The sequence below is a fragment of the Cryptotermes secundus genome, unplaced genomic scaffold (assembly GCF_002891405.2).
Source record: "Cryptotermes secundus unplaced genomic scaffold, Csec_1.0 scaffold144, whole genome shotgun sequence".
NCBI classification, from domain to species: domain Eukaryota; kingdom Metazoa; phylum Arthropoda; class Insecta; order Blattodea; family Kalotermitidae; genus Cryptotermes; species Cryptotermes secundus.
In genome coordinates, this window is record NW_019740655.1 from 458341 (window position 1) to 479229 (window position 20889).

A 20889-nucleotide genomic window follows, 5' to 3' on the forward strand; every position below is an offset into this window, starting at 1 on the left:
TAATTTATGTTTGGTCTTCATAAAATGGAGGGCTAAGCAACTATCAGTTTATCAAGAAAAATTATGTTCCATGGAGTTAGAGAGGCCAAGCTGATCAGATGGTTAAAATGTTCGGAACAATATTTACTTACTGAGAGATAATGTCGCTGTTATACCGTCACGGGTAATGAGTCTATATTTATGTACGCAGAATGCAGAACTTCGGTAAGATTATCTGTTTCTTTTATATGTTCAGAGTATAATTAAGATCTCTTTTCCGGAAAATAAAACTTTCATAAACTTTCGATTCGTGGTGGACTGCTTTTCAGTATTTATCATTCTGTCGGACTCGAGACTATATTAAGTGCTTTCCGACAGACTCATCCATTTTATTGTATATGTTTTAATAATAAATAAAATCAACACAGAATTACGAAGTAGTATTATAACTTTATTTCCAATGGAAAAACATATAAGGAGGAATGATGAATCAAATAGCGGAAGAGTAAATTAATTTAATTACTTGGAGTGTTGGTCATTATATTTAAACCGTAAGGATACTGGACATCAGTTAAGACAATTTGGGAAAATGGCACAATAAAAGAAGTTTAAAAGGCAGAAGTCTTGTACCGTAAACTGCATTAGACAATGGATGGGACGCATGAACAAGACCAGAAAATAATTCAGTTATAAATAAAGCTTCCAAATTACACGCATTATCTGAGATGAATAGCAAATTCTTATTACGGGATCAGAGGGGAGCGGAAATATCGGTTGCAGATTAATGATATTACAGGTAAAACTGAAAGTTAAGAAATAAACGGAAGGGTTACGTTGAAAGTATGGAAGTTGTATTCTAAACGCTTCTGAATTATGATCCACGATGAAAAGTGATGTTGGAAGATCTAGTAAAGATGGATTGATGAAAGGCCATTTTAAAGCAAACAGAATAAGTCATTGGGCCTAATTCTCAAGTTGGTTGTGATGATTGTATATTTTAAAGACTTAAAATCGTACAAGTTTGAAATCTAATTAATTTTATTCTAATTTAATTTAAACTATGACATAACCACACATCAAAAGGTACGAGCTATTATCACTAATCTGCATTCGTCAAAAGGTGGATTCGCTGTGGTAACAGTGATAAAGATCACAGTATAGATCCATATTAAGACAGTTCAAGAACTTGGTTTTTCTTGTAATTCCTGGTGATAACACAGAAAAGGTCGAAACATGTAGCATAATAAATAATAGTGATACGATAGTACATATATTTTGACTTCACTTGAAGATATTTACGTTGTGCTGACGGACCCAGTTACTCGTTTATGAGTACATACAAACTAGAAGATTACACATATGCATGCCCCCCTTCACGCTGTGCCACAATAATAATAATAATATTAGAGCAATGAGAGCGTACTTGAAGCAGTGACATTTTGCAACAACATTATACTAACGGAAATGGAGATTCATTTCCTATCCGAGGAGCTCCACTGTGTGATGCGAACCTTTCATGATCTTAGGCCGTTTTCACTTATACATCAAGAAGGCCGTGCGTTAATGGGTTGGGATGTACACGCTAATGGACTCTGCCTCTTTGCAGGTAAATATATACATAAATGAGATACAGGCAAAGAGCAAAAACCCGACTGCCGTTTTGCATTTTAACATCTTGCGTAATTTATAACGGTATTACGAAACGGATTCTATTTCCTCCATTTCATCCAGTAACCTGTCCCCCCAACACGTCTGGGCCTCACAGTGATTTTTCTTACTACACCACAGACAGACAGACAGACAGACACTTCGCAGTGAAAGAAACCGGCATGGGGTTGACATTATTCACAATAGATAATACTGTGACATGACGATTGAACGCCGGAAGTGTACAGTCAGAAAAGCACATCAGAGACGTCTGTTGCTAGACAACGGCTAGTTGAAACACGTTTCCGCGGAAACGAATACGCTTGTATAAATAAACGCGTTGCCCGGACAGTGTCGCACGTTTCGTGGCAACAGAGAATAACAGAAGAATCAACTGTCCAGCTGGGTGATTTATATTCAGTCCGTATAAATTTAGTTCAGTCCGAGATCCAGACAGCCAGAGAGAGAGAGAGAGAGAGAGAGAGTCCCAGAGGATTGGCGATTGAGGATTCAATAGTTGAAGTGTTACCAAGTAACGAGTAGTAAGCAGACATTGAAGAATTAATTTTGTGTGTTATAGTAATATTCAGAGTGTTATAATGATTTGTACGTACGACTTGTGAGTATCCAATTAATCCAGTCACCAAATCTAGAACCCATAATTATTCGTCACGCTACTCCTTGTGCGTGACATTAATTTTTATATTCCTGCAAACACAATGATCTTTCCAGTAGGTGGAGTTGCTGTCTAGGATAATTCTGCTGAAAATAATGTTGCGTTAGCAGGAATATAATAAATAATATCTATACTAATTTACACAACAGGGTGCAACAAAATGTGAGTGAGATTATTTACGTGTTACAGAAAAAAGAAAATAATAGAAAGAAATATACAACTAGGAAATTTAATCTGATCTCTTCAATTAATATTATTACGGATATCAGAACACGGAGCCGTACGCAGATAGTACGGATCCAGTAGATGAGAGATGCATACAGACTCTTAGTATGACAGTTCAAAGGAAAAAGTCACATGGCAGACCGAAGAATAGATGGGAGAATATTAAAATGATATTAAAAGGAAAGCAGTACGTGTGGTTGTGTACTGGATTCATGTACTATAGTCTAGTGACGGGTTCTTGAGAACACGGTTCGATGAAGAACGCTTAATACTTGGATTAGCTGAGCGACTATCAGCTTCTCACTAGACGTCTCATGTTACAGCGTGAAGTGTGGTTCGAAACCGCATCTAACCACGTCTACACGTTGTTATGAGTAGCTTTGCGACAGCGTGTATCCTATAAATGTTATGTATTATATGCAGTAGGTCAGTCCATGCTATCACGTAAATTCAAAGAACAAATGGCCTACATTCCTTTAATACAACATGGACCGCACAGCAAACGACGCCTCCAACAGTTCTTCGTTGCCGCAGTAAAAGCCTTTACCGAGTTGTTATCTAGCAACGTTAGAAAGATAAACAGATAGGCCCAGAGACACGCGTTTCCAACAATTCAGCTATTGTTGCGTGTATTCGTTGCTATGGAATTGGAAAATTGTGATGATGATGATGATGATGATGATGATGATGATGATAAGAATGGCAAGATCTGAACCACGGTGTCTGACCTTTGGAAGCGAGAAGAAATGTACAGTATACCCGAACCAAAGACCTTTCATATGGAAATTCCGTGCCCTGGTCTAGAACAGCAGTAGATAGAATTAGTAGCAGACAGGCCTGCAAGAAGCTGTTAAGTGACCTGCTTGAAGGAACAAAATGTGTACGTAAATAAACTTACCATTATTGATATGTGTCCTACAGCGTTATGTGAATTACAAAATGAGTTCAGCGGCAAGTAAGTAAAGCGACTACATTACCAAAGGTCTCCAATGGGCACGATCCTGAACCAGTTTAACCTTCTCCCATCCTCATAACCTATCTAAGCGAGTTCTACCTTAACCTTATTACCACAACAGACCACTGTAGGTCGCGGTGCAAGGGCTGAGGAGGCCTACATCTCATAGATTCAGCGGTGAGGTAAAGTTGTCCCTGTACTTAACTCATTAAGCATTATGCCACGAAGACGTATGAGCGTGTGGATGCATAAAGCCATATTTTCTTGACCTCGGCACTAGTTGCAGATGAGTGGCCAGCTTCATGGCACGGCCGCTTTACCCTTCGGACAAAAAGCCCCCGGTACTCATTAGATACGGGGCTAGGTAGGCCCCAGAACCGGTCTGAACGAGGTGGAAAAGAGAAATTTTTTAATCCTACCGGGACTGGAACTCCGTAGCCAGTCGCTATACCGACTACGCTATCCCGGCTCCTGATAATAATTCAGAATTCGTATTCTCTGGAAGTATGAACTCCAGGAAAGTTGTTCCTTATAATAATAGGCCTGCTGATAAACGGTGAAGACACTGGTCCTTAGGACGAGATCCATTCTAAAGAGAATTCTACTCTGGAACTCTACACAGACACACAAACTCATATGCTAGAGAATTTTCTCTACAGTTCTGTGAAAAGGGGTAACAGTAAGATTGCGAATTTTCAATTATGTTTAACTGAGGACGAGTGTGAATGGTAATTAAAGAAACAGATAAAGCTCTGAGAATTCGCTGCAATAGGACGTAATCTAGCAACATTGCGGATGATAAACAATACCACTCATTTTACTGATTAATTCCTCCTGGTAAAATATATCTAAAATTGATGAATAACAACTATCATGTCAGCACCCAGAATTATACAGACACTTCATTTATACGATAAAAATTTTCTTTATGGTATAATCAGATTTGGGCATCCTTTCCGATCGCTGATAATGAACTCTGAGATCGCAGATCGCACGAAGAGTAACACTCTTGGATCACTTGTTTCTATTTTCAAGTAAAGACACTTGCTGTTTTCGGAAAAAGGTATGAAGCGGCGTCACTACAGCCTTGCGACTGACATGTAAAATTGGCTTGCAGATCGGCTACAACACTGGGGAAGGATCTACTAAAGAGATTTCTGTGAACGGGTGAAACGCTTCTATGTGCACTTTCTAACCGACAAAGTAGACCATGCTACAGCTAAACAACTGCACAAGCACACATCTCTTAGCAATAGGCGAGATCAGCGCTGCATAAAACACGCGTGGAGGGGAAGTCCTAGCCGGAGACAGACCGGCACCGCTCATGAATTAAATACTAAGACGAGGGCGAAACTGTAGTGGAGTAAACAAAGAAAGAAAAAGAACTGAAGGACGAAAGAAAGGACAAGACAAAACGAAATGGGTACATAAGTAAAGACATTGGACTAGGAAGAAAAGATGAATAAAACAGGAGAATAACAAAGAAAGAGAGAAACACGAGGAAACTGAAAGTGAGATTGATAAAAACGATAGTAGAAGAGATGAAATTTCGGTGGTTAAAACTCAATGAGAATGAAGTTTAATGATCACAGGTCAGTAGAAGAAAGTTATATGTAAAAGGTTATTAAAACTGATAAAAATAAATTAAATGCTATTATGAATTCAATACTGAAACAATGAGAGAAGTAAAGACAGACTGCATGAAGTCCATGCAAGCACCCGTAACCTTATTTGTCATGAAGGTTCAAGGTCACGCAGAGCGTTGCCCGGTCCACAGTTGCCTTGAATTATTCATTTCTCTGGAGTCCTTAGGCTGTTTATATCTTACATGCGATTAATTTTTTTCCTAATATTAAGCATGCTCCGTGTGCATCCTATGAGGTTCTGTTCAAACTATAATCCCTTAAATTTTGGATGAATGAGCACACATCATCATTGCTAAAATTGACATATGTAGGCTCCATCTTCAGTCCCCGCTGAAAGTGAAGCACAAACTGCCATGTAGGCCTCAAGGTTGGTGTAGTAGTCTTGTGTTGTGCCTATTATATATATTAAAGTCGTGGTATAATTAGCGTTACGTCACGGTAGCCGAGCGGTCTAAGGCATGTACAGCCTTCGCTCGCTCGGAAGCCGGGATCGTAGGTTCGAATACCACACAAGACATGGATAATTGATATGTGTGCGTGTGTATTCTATGTTTGTGTTGTCCTGTGTTTAAGTAGAGGCCTTGCGACGAGCTGATCACTTGTCCAAGGAGTCCTACCGTCTGTAAAATAATCATGAAACTGAAAATCAGAGACCAAGGCCCAAGGGGGCTGTAGAGCCAGTTAAAATAATAAGTAAAGTTATATAAATAAAATAGACCTAATATGCACACTGCAAACGAAATAAGTGAATCACTGCGAAGCATTGCGCATTCTGGTCAAATTTCGGAAATCAGTGTCAAGCTCTTACAATTAAAAAAAAAGTAAAGCTATCCCTGTAACAGGCCGTGAAGGCCCATAGGGTTGTGAGACGTCGAGGGTCCCACATTATCTAGACAATCGGCTTAAAGATGGCGGTAAGGTTGTCAGCCTTACGCGTCGGCCGCGCTTTACCCCCCGGGAAAATATTTAATTAATTCCTGGTACTCATTTCTCTTAGAGGCTGAATCGACCCCAGGACCATAGTATTGCTGGAAGGATTAGGCCAATTGAAAAATATCCAATGACCTCATTGGGACTTGAACCCGCGACCTTCCGGCTTGTAGCGTAAAAAAAGCCGATCACAGTGGCCGCGCGGTCTAAGACATTAATTGTCTTCGCCTGCTCTAACACTGAGGTTGTGGGTTCGAATCCCACTCGAGGCATGGATATCTGTGTCAGTTTATTCTGTGTTTATGTTGTTCTGTGTACAGGTAAAGGCCTTGCGAAGGCCTGATTCCCCATCCATGGAATCTTACAGACTGTGTATAAGATTAAGAAACTGAGAAGCGGCCAAGGCCCAACAAAGCGCTCTAGAGCCATAGATAGATAGATAGATAGATAGATAGATAGATAGATAGATAGATAGATAGACAGACAGATAGATAGATAGACAGAGAGGTCAGAAAAAAAGATACAAATAGATAACGAACAGTGCCAGAGAATTAATGGTGCAGAGGCCTTCTTGAAAAGCTAATAGTCGCACAATTTGTGAAGTAGAGAAAGCATTGTTAAAATAAGCCAATACAAAAAAAAACGGATTCGTTTATTATACAAAGATGTGTACAGGACTTCTACCACAATAGTCACCATGCCATTAATATGAAAAAATGAAATTCGATGGTCAACGTATCTTTTGTTTGGTTCGTAGAGTAAATCTCAACTATGATTCTTCGACGGTTTCTTAATAATTGCAAGTTTGCTGGGATATCTGAGAATATTTTTTTCGAAGTTCTCAGAATATCGTTAATTAATGTTCAGAATATTGCCGTTCACCGGTTCCAGAAATCAAGAAATACTTTTCGCTCAGTTCGCTTAGTGAGGGGTGGAGTCCAACTGGGTCCACTCGGCAAGACGGCTACTGATTGGCCTATTGTAGCCTGCTTAATGACAGGGGGCTCACAACCCGAGCACTAACCTGGAGAAAACTGATCCTTTTAGTATAACCATCAGATGTTAAAGGGGGCATGCAGTAGCGTAGTTGGTACAAGAAGGAAGGTCGCGGGTTCACGTCCAGATGAGGTGAATTTTTTCAGTTGACCTAATCCTTCCAGCGACATTATGGCCCTAGGGTCGATTCAGCCTCTAAAAGAAATGAGTATTAGAAATCTTCCTGGGGGTAAAGGGCGGCCGGCGCGTAAGGTTGACAACCTCACCGCCATCTGTGAACCGATTGTCTAGGAAATGTGGGAACTCGACGTATCACAACAGTATGGGACTTCACGGTCTGTTGCAAGGATGTCTTTACCTTTTTTTTTTTCCAAATGTTAAGGAAAGCATATAGACACTATCAAGTGAGGGGAACTTGAGGCATGCGCATTGTGACGCAGCTTCCTCTCAATTTTAGCAATCCTTTCCACTGTCTTCGTCAAAATAATTTTTAAAAGAAGTTTCCAATTTGTAAACAATCTAAAAAATAAATAGCGGGAAGGAAATATGACCGAGGATCTATATTGGGGCACTCTGACCCTTGGGTGAAATACTGGGAAATACTAGATATTCTAGAATAAACTCAGAAGCATTCAAATGTTGTCGTCAGGCAAGGGCCAAAATAATAATACGAAGATGAATACAGCCTTCAAAAAAGTAGCAAAAGTTCACACACTTTAGAAAAACAGCAAAAACTCCCAAAATAATATTCAAGAAGTTGTGAGGATACATAATTTAGGATAATCTTCTTACTACCATTCAGTTCTTTCCATCTAGTAAATTAAACACGGGGGTCGCACCATAGCTCAAGCGGTTGGTCGCTGACTTCCCACCGCGACCGCCCGGGTTCGATCCCGGGTCTGGTCAAGTGGGATTCGTGGTGGACAAAGAGGTGTTGTGGTGGGTTTTCTCCGAGTACTTCGGTGTCCCCTGCCAATCTTCATTCCACCAAATTCTCCATCATAATCACTCGGGGCAGGCTACAATAGGCCAATCAGTGGCCGCCGTGACGAGTGGACACAGCTGGACTCCAACCCCCACTAAGCGAATTAAAAAAACCAAACACGGGAAATGCCAGTAATTTTTTGGTTAGTTAAGCTGCTATTCGACGAAAATATATTTCGACTTTATAGTGCGAAATTTAGTGTGTATAGGCAGTGTGCTAACAAAAACTTATAGAGTTGATATGGAGAGGTTCAATCTCAGGAACTGAAAAGAGGTTGAGTGTAAAGAGAAGTATCGCATTGAAATCTTAAAGAGGTTCGCAGCTTTGAAAAACGTGGAAGCTGAGGTGGATATTAATAGGACTTGGGAAACTATTAGAGAGTATATAAAAATTTCAGCCAAAGAAACTCGAGGTTATTATGAATTGAAGACGCATAAGCCACGGTTCAATAAACGATTCTCACAATTATTATATATAAAGGGAAGAAGCCAAACTGCGGTGGTTACAGGATCCAAGGGACATAAGTGGGATAATCTCAACAATATAAGACGTGAAGCCAGCAGAATTTCAGGAAAAAAAAGAGGGAATAACTGAAAGACAAAATTAATGAGCTTGCAACGAACAGTAAAAACAAGAACGCCAGAGATCTGTATAGATGAATTTAGAAGGGGTCACCAACCTAAAAGTAACTTAGTGAAGGATGAGAATGGTGATCTGCTTGCAGATTCCCACAACACTTTGAATAGGTGGAAGAATTACTTCCCGGTCTAGAAAACCGAGATTAACGGTCGTGGGAATTCGTTGCGCTGATCATGCGACACACTCTGTGCGCAAAAGTTGGCGCTAACTTCGCAGACAAGCGGCGGTCGCTCAGTCGGTATAGTTCGCTTGCGGAATAAAAGCCACGGACTTTAGTTTATGAAGAATTATTTCTCTCTAAAATAGTTGATTGCAAATAGGGTCAATGATGTTAGGCAAATATAAATACATACAGCTGAACCGTTAGTAACTGATCCTAATCCTTTTCAGATTGAAATTGCTACTGCAAATTTGAAAAGATACAAATCCCGAGGTAGTGATCGAATTCCGACAGAACTGATTCAAGCAGGAGGCGAAACGTAACGATCTCAGGTCCATAACCTCATTAATTCGATTTGGAATAAGGAAGAACTGCCTGGTCAGTGGAGAGTCTGTACCAGGCTCACACATTTTCTAGACAATCGGCTCACAGATGGCTGTGAGGTTGTCAGCTTTATACGCCGGACACCCTTTGCGCCCCAGGAAGATTCCTGGTACTCATTTCTGTTAGTGGCTGAGTCGACCTCAGGACCGTAGCAAAGAATCCAATGATCTAATCTGGAATCGAACCCGCGGCCTATCGGTTTGTAGAATAATAACTATAGCGTACATTTCCTATGTTGGTAATAACGTTTATCTGCCTTCTGATAACACCTGAAGAGTGTAATATCGATAATTTTAAAATTATCCTCATTACGATGTTTTAATCATAAACACTTTAAGTTACTTATGACAAACGTTTTAATTTTAAAGCGATAATTTAATAATATAAGCCAAAATTAATAGTAGTGAGTTGTAAAGTAAAGTTGTCCCCGTACTTAACTAATTAAGCACTACGCCATGAAGATGTATGGGGGAGCGGATGTATATATCCATGTTTTCTTGACCTCGGCACTAGGTGGATGTGAGTGGTCAGTTTCACGCCCCAGCCGATTGCGATTTTTTCAATTAACCTAATCCTTCCAGCCGCAATATGTCCCTGGGGTCGATCCAGCCTCTAACAGAAAAAGTACCAGGAATCTTCCCGGGGGGTAGAGGGCGGCAGGCGCGTAAGGCTGACAACCTTACCGCCACCTGCGAGCCGATTATCTAGAAAATGTTGGAACCTCGACATGTCACAACTCTATGGCCTTCACGACCTCTTACAGGAATAGTAATGACATAGCTAAATATTTTAATGTATTGGGGATGATAATTCAGGCTGAAGTCTGAGGAGCATCATCACCGGCCTAGAAGACACATAAATGTAATTAAATACTCCATAGCCGAAATTCAAGCTGTGAAGTAGTTACGCCTGGGCGAATTATAGCGACAAAACCAGAAGTTCATCATATCTATAGAATATATATCACAGTATTTTTTTCAGGCAGGGAAACGTTTTCCTTCAAGTATTCTAACGTTATATTCTGTTTATAGAATTCCTCATGAAAGGTCAGAGGGTGCCGTAGCTTCATACGCAATACAATGTACAACTCTATAATTGAAATAGATGAAAGCGCTTTGGGACCGGTAATTGTGCGGCAGGGTACAGTTAACTGCTATATACTGCTGCACAGATATTCACTGGGCTTTCCAAAGGTAATTGAAGACTCATTCTAACGTTAAGCTGGCTTGAACACCATTTAACGCATTTGGTTAGGTCACGTTTATGAATAATAATAATTCAATTCGACTCCCTATTTATTTATGTGCTTAGGCAACAGCCCAAACGCCAATTATGAGTTAAGCACGAGTAAAAGAAGGAAATAAAACAATTACATATACACATACACACATATGAAAGACAATACAAAGCAACTTGAATCATTTAGATAATAATAAAAATACAATAAATACAATCACGCCAATTATTATGTGGTTAGAAAAACATATAAATGATTAATATTGAATGTAATTTTTTTAATAATTAACAAGTGTCATTGTAAAATATGATCAAGAGAAACAGTTTTATTTTCAAATATGTCAACGTCCCCACAAACACTGGCACATTCATAATACGGTTCAATTGGATTCAATTCTTTTTTATTTACGTGTATACTTAAAAGCAAAAAGGCCTATTACTTGCACATAGTTAGTACGAGTAAGAAGAAAAACACAACAAAACACTTGAAAACAAAAACCAAAATAAGGCAGTTCATATAATAAAAATTCAATTCAATTTTTCATTATTTATGTGCCGAGTCAACAGCCACAAGGCCAATTACAGACAGAGCTCAGTGTAGATACAATACTAGTAATTACATTATGGACAAACACAGCAGAAAGTCAGAGACAAATTACAGGCAAGCACCGGAGGAAAAACACCTTAATGCAGAGAAGTAAACAAACGAAAAACAAAAAAGGAAGTTGGGGAGAGGTAAAAAGAACTACATAACAGAGAACATCAGGGTTGTGAACAAATGATATTGACAACTTTAGGTTGATGAGTATAAATATGATTGACAGAAACTGTTCCGATTGCAAATATGTCGAGATCTTTACCCCCCGCGTTGGCAGCACAGGCGCACCGAGCAGAAGGACAGTGTTTATTAGAGGGACCAACACCAAACAGTGAGAAGTCCCTAAGACTGCTGGGAGGAACACGAACACTAATATTTGCCAAAAGGGAAGTGCAGAAGTTAAAGCCACGACAGGCTTAAAGACAAAGAGTGCATCAAGGTCATGTCTCCTTTTACGTAAATATTGTAGACTTAATTGCTCTTAGGCATCTGTATAATTGTATGAACCAGTGGGAAGAAACGAACTTCTGCTGGATGCTCTCAAGCTCAGTCGAAGTGATGGAGTTCCCAGCTACGGATGCATATTCCAACTTGGACCTGACTAATATTCCAGGGAGGAAAATCTGTAGGTTATGGAGCGAATGAAGCCTGAAAGCTTTATACATTCAGAAAATACGTAATTAATATGACGGTGAAAATGTAACTTTGAATCAAAGAAAACACCTAGGTCCTCAGTACTTAATTCAATTGAATTCAATTCAATTCAATTCTTTATTATTTATGTGCCAAGTCAACAGCCGCAAGGCCAATTACAGACTTAGCACAGTGTAGATGAAAGTAATTACGTGTACATTATACAAACATTAGACAAACACATTATAAGTAAAAAAAAATTACAGGCAATTTCTTGGGAAAACACAGTAATGAAGAAAAGTAAACAAGCAAGCAAATAAATGATAATAATAACAATAATAATAATTTCATTATCATAAAACTAAGTGTTATTTAGAAGTGAAAAAGAAACAAATATTTAATTAATAATAATAATAATAATAATAATAATAATAGTAATAATAAATTTTAGACTAATTCGTTTGTGGGCTAATTTACGATAATCATAATACACATTTCCCTTAACGTCGGACAGTATAATGTTTGGTGAATTGGGGAGGATTTCGAATTAAGGATGCGTGACTTAATCTTAGAACTTTAGAAATACTTGTCCAGTGGGACTAAAGAAAACCAAGTAAAACCTCAGTCAAGACAGCTGGTGTCTCAGTCAAGATTCCAACTAATACCTCTGAAGTACAAGCCAATATCTTTACATGCATGCTGTGTGAAATGTGATGTACATTGGGAATGCCACAGAGAGATGGAAACACCACGGGAGGGGTACAGACAATGCTGTTTATGAAAATATGAACGAGACATAAAATGAATATTTTATGGATTTGAGTACCTTGCATTCGGGGTACTTTCTTTTGAGTGAACACTCTGTGCTAAGCCCATAAGAATGGTACTTAAGCAAATTACGTGTTACATGAAGTAATGAAATAAATTTTAACATAAAACCCGCAAAAATGCCGAAATACAGGCTGTCCACAATTACGATAGACAGACCAACACGTTCTTCAAGAGGACAGAACAGACCAAACATGGCCCAATCCATGAAGAAGATGATTATGATGATGATGATGATGATGATGATGATAAAACGCATGGAGTATAAGCCTTAGTCCTGTCATGTGTTAAGTTTTATCACTGTCCGCAAGGAGTTCATATCGGCTCTTAACTAAAACTAAATTAAACTCAAAATCGCTTAATAAATGTTAGTGTAAATCAGCGAATTTTTAATTCAGCTGCATGTTCACCGTTGCCAATGGGCATATTCACAGAATGACGGGCATTCTTCTGGAAACTTTTCTTTTAATTTCGGGAACGGACTTAAGAAATTTAATTAAATTATTATGTCCATCTGCCTGTATGCCTATTCCTGTTGCTCCCACTTGGAGCATAGAACATCCGTGAAACGATTCGTTTCACTTCAGTTTCTTAAATTTAGACAGCTGAAATGGCTCCTTGGACGGGGGATCAGTCTGACACAAAGCAGCTACTTACACAGGACAACACAAACACAGACTAAACACAGACAAACATCCTTGCCATAGGGTCGGATACGAAGATACGAACCCACGATCCTAGTGCTCGAGCGGGAGAAAACCTTTCATGCTTTAGACCGCGTGGCCACTGTGATCGGCGAGTTCTTGGTGACTGCCAGTTTGCAAGCATAATTGCACAAAAAGTACAAATATATTGACGTTCCCGTTGGCAAAATCTTGTTGATTAATTCTGTAAATATTATGTTATTTCATCCATTGAAATGTATTCCTAAGTGTAACTTAACACAAACGAATAGGCACACTATAAAACCGAGGCAAAGCGAGTTACTGCTTCTGTTACATGAGAATGCCATTGTACTGTGTCTGGTTTACATCAGAAAATACTTACCCGATCACAAAGAACATCTCCAGGAGGTATTTACTTCAGTATCAGGTGTAGTCTACCGTTTTTCTTCTGGATTACAGAACGGTTTTACAGAGTCATTATAGCTGAACCACACAGGGGATCAAAAGAAAATGCATGTTCCATTTGAGGCTCTAGAAGTTCAAGGGACTAAGTTATTCCTTAGGGAATAAGAGTGTACACTGATGCACGCATTAGGATTAGGATTAGGACTATGCTTCAGGTGTATGAGAAGGGAGGGGCGCGAAAAGTACGAGATTTGCTACCTCTGGGGCTTTTTGTAAGGAGGAATTGAGGATTCAGCATGGAAATTAATGATAAAGAACTTTTGGGATGTTAATAATAGGAAGAAAACATGACTGGTCATTCTGAGGGCAGCAGCGACATTCTGCTGACAATGTCACATGTTACCAGGAAATTATGAACAAAATTAACGAAAATGGACCTTATGTCCTTGTAGAAAATTAAGATAGTTATACAACAATTTTGGCACTGAAGGAATTAAATTATTTCGATTATGTCTTAAAACAATTTATAATATTCATCTTATGGAGAAGGAAAAGGGGCAAGCGGTACCGTAGTTGATTGAGGGGCTAGGCTACAAGCCGGAAGGTTGCGGGTTTAAGTCCCGATGAGGTCATTGGATTTTTTTCAATTGACTTATTCCTTCCAGCCGCACTATGGCCCTGGGGTTCACTCAGCCTCTAACAGATGTGAGTACCAGGAATTAATTAAATAATTTTCCTGGGGAGTAAAGCGCGGACGGCGCGTAAGGCTGACAACCTTACCGCCATCTTTGAGCCGATTGTCTAGAAAATGTGGGACCCTCAACGTCTCACAACCCTATGGGCCTTCACGGCCTGGTACAGGGATAGCTTTACTTTTTTTTTTTTACTATGGAAAAGGAAAACATTACACGACTGAAAAGTTGGCCAAACCACTAAATTTTCTGACTTGTATTCGGGGATACCTAGTTTGAATCTCCGACAGGGAAACTATATTCCTGTTTATATTCCCCACAGTCATTCCAGCCGAATGTTGGGATAGACTTCAATTAAGCAACAGTTTCCTTCCACATTAATTCCAACTGATTGTTCACTAAATATCCTATCATGAAAAGCTGTAAGGTGAGATACCAAAAGCGTCGTTATACAAATGGCGGGTTCACATCCTGAAGGTCACTGCAAGCCATATGCATGTTAGTTGTCAGCGTAGAAATTGACTCATAATTAACACGACTGATTTCGTTTTTAAAAGCAACCGACACACACAAGTTATTTAAGGTAGGCCGCACACCGGCATGCGTCAAGACATCTAACAGTCAAGACACGATGTCTGCGACATGTCGCAAAAAAAAAACAGCACAGTTGAAACGAATGAGATTATGAAAACCGCCGCACACCGGTCTGAGTCATGATGCTGACGTCAGCTTTATGCTGACGAATCACGAATGAAGCAAAACTGCGTTTTTTGTCTCATGTCTTGATGCTTGTCTTGACTCAGTTGCGCGGCCGCCCTAAAACAAACCCTGTCATTGTCTTCACTACTGTGTGCGACTGGCCTACCACTAACACTTCCTGACAAATACGCACTAACTTTCCACACATTTCCTAGATTCGCAGGACAGAAAAACCGAGTCAGAACACTGTTAAGGGGGGGAGGGAGTATTTTGGGATGGGAACAGGCAAACGAAATCTGCAATGTATGATATTAATAAGAGATCAAATAAACAAGGAAAATTATATGCAAACGCCACAGACAAAATACTGACCTCTGCTCGACTAGGTATAAACCAAGCACATAGGTTTCAGTTCATAAAACTGACTGCATACATTGAGCTGTCAATCAATCAAGGCAACTCAGAGTGCATATTTCACTGATGGAGGGGCAGAATGTCATAACTCGTATTTGTCACACTAGCCAATGGAAAGCTTGTCATCTGGCAACAACATGAGTTTAGGGTTTAAACAGGCAAATGTAGCGAACACTGAGTGCCACTTTTGACACTGACAAGGCAGGAGTGAGCAATAAATCTGATCATACGGTCCAAATGAGGCCAAGGAAGAGGATTACAACCTGTATCAACAATAAAGAATTTTAACATATCTTTATGAAACGCAGTTTTCCGGTCTAGAAAACTGAGATTAACGGCTGTGGGGATCCGCTGCGCCGACCATGCGACGCCCTCTATCCGCTGAAGTTGGCGTTAACTTCGCCGACAAGCGGCGGTCGCTCGGTCGGTAGAGTTCGTTTGCGGACTACAGGCCACGGAGTATCTTTTGTTTTTTATGAAACGAAGTTTAGTGTACATAACAACCTGGTCTCATATCAGCCAGACTGACGTAAAAGTTGATGAAACACAGGTAATTCTTTCTTACTCTCTTTCGGGGTAATAGAATACATTGTCACGAGTTTATGGCTTCGTGACCAGTAATAACATGTTTTGGATTGCACGATTAGATTTATTGACGCATTGAAGAATACCGTCTTCTGGGATGTGGCGCCTGAAGATATTGTGTGAACCGACGTTTCGAAGGAACATATCGCCTCTATCTTCAGGGTAGAAAATCCGCGAGTGAGGAACCAGCGCGAGCAAGTGGCTGCAGTTCGTATTTCGGTAGGGAAAAAATTTCATCTCTCTACGTAGTCCAGACGGTTCTGAGGCCCACCCAACCCGCCCTATCCAATAGGGTTCTTTCCCCGCAGTTGAAGTGGCCAGGGTCATGAAGCTGAGCACTCACCTCCGACAAGTGCCGAGGTCAAGAATACGTGGATCTATACATCCACTCCTCCATACCACTTGATACGTAATGACAGATTAATTAAACAGAGGGGCAAACTTACTTTACTGCTGTACTACCTACGTTATGTTAAAAAGGACATAACATACGTCTGCTGTGATGAACACATATAAGACAATCGAGTAGGCCCTACGATAATAATCGAAGTGATGTGCGACCTAATTTCGGCAGTTAAATTCAGTCATGTCCGATCACTCCTCTCATATGCCTACTTTTCGCGACTTACACCTTACTCTTAAGAATGCGAAGTTTGTCAAGTGCCGTAATAGCTCTTTGATGACAAATGAAAACACCGAAGACAACTTCCATTAAAACATACTCACTCAAAATCATGCGACTAAGGGGACAGAGAGCGGCCTCCGTAGTCTAGAGGTAACGTTCCCACCTCATGACTCGTAGTACGCGGGTTCAAATGCCCGGCGGAGATCGTCGAATTTTTAAGGGCGGAAAAATTCAGGGAACAAGTCCTCCGGGAGGGACTTTAAGCGTGGGTCCCGTGTCGTAGCTTTACGGCACGTAAAAGAAACTCATACCTCCAAAGGAGGTCACTGAGCCAAAATTGCGGACGTTTCCCGCCCAACAGCAGTCACTAATACCTCCGATAGATGGGGGAAGCATTATAGATACTTCTCAGCCAGTAGAGCCGGTCTCGCTGGCTGGGCGGGACTGATGGTAAGCACCAATACCGGTAGGATATAGAGACTGGTAGAAATCATAGAGGGAAGCACAATGGACCACTACAGGTCTAAGTGCATGGGGAAACCCACCCTCTCTAATAACTAACTAACTAAGGGGACAGAGGAAAATTCGGAGAAATTAATTTGATTGTAAAGTTGGTGTACTTACTTTCCTTGTATTGCAGGACATTTCGGTGTTTCTCGTGGATCACTACGCAGCGAGAGCAATCGTACGATCTGAAATAAATCAAGGGAAATTCAATGAAAGCACAGCAAAATATGTCAACACGATTTGCAAAATCCTACAACTGTGAAGCAAAAGGGTTAATTTTGAATATGTCTTTGTGTATAATAATTCGATTCCTTAATTTCAGTGCTTTTTAACAAAAAGAATCTTGTAGCAGAACATGTTAAATGCACACAAAACTAAAAACTGGAATATAGAATAATAATACAATTCAGTTCAATTCTTTATTATTTATTTGCTGAGTCAACAGCCGCAAGGCCAGTTATAGACACAGAACAGTGTAGATAAAACTAGTTACATACTGGACAAACACAACATATATTGAAAAACAAATTACAGGAAAGCAACGAAGGAAAAAACACAATAATGCAGACAAGTAAGGAAACAAAAAAAATTATAATTTCATTAACATAAATTTAAGTTGTTACTGAGAACTGAGAAATTAAACGTATGAATATTTAATTGAGAAATGAAAAATATAGATATTCAGATAGGATAATAATACTAATTTAGTTTAATTCTTGTTTATGTTCATGCAAATAGTAACAACAATTATACCATATTTAAAAATTGTTTGGGGATAATAATAATAATAATAATAATAATAATAATAATAACATCCGGTTAAAAAGAAAGAGGACTAAGGCAAAAATGGAATAAAATAAGCAGAAAGGTACACGGCAACACTGTGCTCTAAGTCTTTTCATCAGGAGGCCAAGGCGTATCATCAAACTCACATGTACTTCGACTGGAAGGAAGTAAAGGAGGAGGAGGAAACAAGGAATAAAAGAACATGGAGTGATGCCAAATTCAGCATGGTGAAACGTCCCATCAATCGATATCTTAAATAAAAACCGTATTGATTTTAATATAACCAACCCTGAACTAATAGATCCATAGTCTCAATACCAAATTTCCCTTTTTAATGTTGGGATTTATTTTATACCCCCCCCCTCCCAATATGCATCAAAAACATCTCCTGTAATTAAACTTTGTCGTTAGAGTCAAGCTACGCTCTTTTCTTGCGCCTCGTTGCAATTTTCCTTGAAGACGAGAACGACATAGGTGGTATTTTCGGATGGCACCGGGGCTTCCTGGTCCGCTTTTCATTACCCAAAGCTGTAGCAACTCGTTCTTGAACCTCTGGAAATTGTATAAATTGTCCTTTGTATTCGTCCTCTCTCTTAAAGTACTTGAGAGCTTGGAAATGCAAATCCACGCCTCTGTTCTACATCAGAGAAAAAATTGGCACAGCGCTATAAGAGGAGCAGATGTGAGTTTGGTAGCAGAAGCTGGCTCCTGTACTGACCACCTTTGCGCTGACTGGCCACTCGCAAACAGCAGAACTGGCTCAGTCTCTAATTACAATGAAAATCACCATAACTGCTGTCTGATAATATCCTCAGGGTGGATGGCTGGTATCATACTACACTCGGAATGTTTACGAAGTGCATGTAAACAAACGGGAGGCAGATAGAAAGTCGAGTTCGCTTAGTGTGGGGTGGAGTCCAACTGGGTCCACTCGGCTCGGCGGCCACTAATTGACCTATTGTAGCTTGTCCCGGGTGATTATGATGATGGAGAATTTGGTGGAATGAAGATTGGCATGGCAAACCGAAGTACTCGGAGAAAACCCGCCCCAGCACCACTTTGTCCACCACAAATCCCACTTGACCAGACCCGGGATCGGGAAGCCAGCGACTAACCTTTTGAGCTATGGCGCGGCCTTAGAAAGTCGAGTTTGAAGTACAGTTTACAGCATACCAACAATTCAGCAATGTCCGCTATTTTAAAGCAGGTTACAGTAGCCACGAGGTCTAAGGCATGAATTTTCTTCGCTCTCTCGAACGTTAAGATCGTGGGTTCTAATCTCACTCTAGGCATGGATGTCTGTGTACGCATTTATTCTGTGTTTGTGTTGTACTGTGTTTAGGTAGAGGCCTTGTGACGGCCTGATCGCTAATCCAAGGAGTCCTACCGTCTGTGTGAACAAGATTACATAACTGAAGAAGAGGCCAGGGCCCAACAAAGGGCTGTAGAGCCACTGAGAATGAATGAATGAAGGATACACTGAAGATAGGCTTCGTGTGTATGGTGCAAAGATTACTTCTCCGGCCTGCAAGCCAACAGTAAGTTAACATTTTATTTGCCAATGTTTTATTTACATACATCCCGCATATATGTAATTCGAACAGAATATAGAAGGCTCCCAGGTAAGAGAAATGCCACTTCGTATTTTGAGTCATTATGACGCTAGCTTATAAGCAGTTTAGTCAACTCACTCTGTCTGTGTATATACCTGTATGCCACGGCTTTCTATGGGAATGAACTGCGTAATTTGCCTTTCACTTGATAAGCCTGTTTAAGGTGAGTACGGAAAATATGTGGACCAAGTAGTTTTCTGTGTATGTGCGTTTTTACATTTTTGTGGTGTGGCTATGTTTTAAAAAATTTTTAATTCTTCTAAACTATACATTATTTACTGTGATCTGTAAGTTACGCATTATAACACGAACCATTTTTCTTCGTCAAAACACACAGACAAAACACAGCAGAACTCTATTATTAATGAAGTCCGTAAGAACTTCAGTCTTGGCAGCAAATATTACAGTAATATTCCATGTTTGTGTTCGAGGGGGACACCATTCGAATCATAGCTAAAGACTGCTGATTTAATATTTCACCTCCAGTCTTCCAAACGAAGGCAAAACATCTTAGAACAGGCCGTGATTACATGTTCTCACAGATTTCTCCACTTGTCATTCGTACAGTGTCTTGTTAATCGGGACTGCATTATTTTGCAAGCTGAGTCATGAGTTAAATAGTTTAAGGAACTATCGATAGTAGATCTCATTCGAATTTGAAGAAATAAAATAAAATAAAATAAGGTTCTCTCGCAAATGGGGGCACTATGCTACAAGCCGGAAGGTCGCGGGATCGAATCCCGATGAGGTAAAATTTTCCAATTTACCTAATCCTTCCAGCCGCACTATGGCACTGGGGTCGACTCAGCCTCTAACAGAAATGAGTACCAGGAATATTCTTGAAATGTTCATGGGCGTAAAGCGCGGCCGGCGCGTAAGGCTGACAACCTTGCCGCCATCTAGAAAATGTGGGAACCTCAACGTCTCACAACCCTATGGGCCTCCACGGCCTGTTACAGGGATAACTATACGTTTTACTTTTTTTTTACTTATTTTCTCTCTCAAATACGGGCAGATACAAAAAAGACTGATATATTCGGCTAACAGTTAACACTGTTACCACATCAGTTAACCGGCCCTGGAGCGTACACGCACTTATCCTATCACGTAGGATCTTATCAGCCACACCCCGCCGCCACCGGGGAGACTACGCCATGTACAGCTGTGCTCCCTGCTTTCTGCAACGTCTATGCGTGCAGTAAGTTCCGGGAGAGCGCAGGCGGTGTAGCGACTGCCTACGGGTCCGAGATCAGGTCCCGGTAAGGAATTCTCCTCTTCACATCATCCAGACCGGTTCTTGCTCCCACATCCGGGGGTAAATAGGCCGAGGCGTGAAGACGACCGCTCAACTCCAACTATTGCCGAGATCAAGAATACGTGG

The 20889-nt window shown here is 40.2% G+C and overlaps 1 protein-coding gene across 1 annotated transcript in view; it reads right to left on the reverse strand.

Moving 5' to 3' along the window:
- The window catches only part of LOC111872357, an 870691-nt gene that overhangs the window by 166430 nt on the left and 683372 nt on the right, over positions 1-20889 (reverse strand). Inside the window, exon 4 of the mRNA XM_023866150.2 lies at positions 17227-17294. Within this exon, the coding sequence (XP_023721918.1) occupies positions 17227-17294 (68 nt within the window). The remainder of the gene's footprint in view (positions 1-17226; positions 17295-20889) is intronic.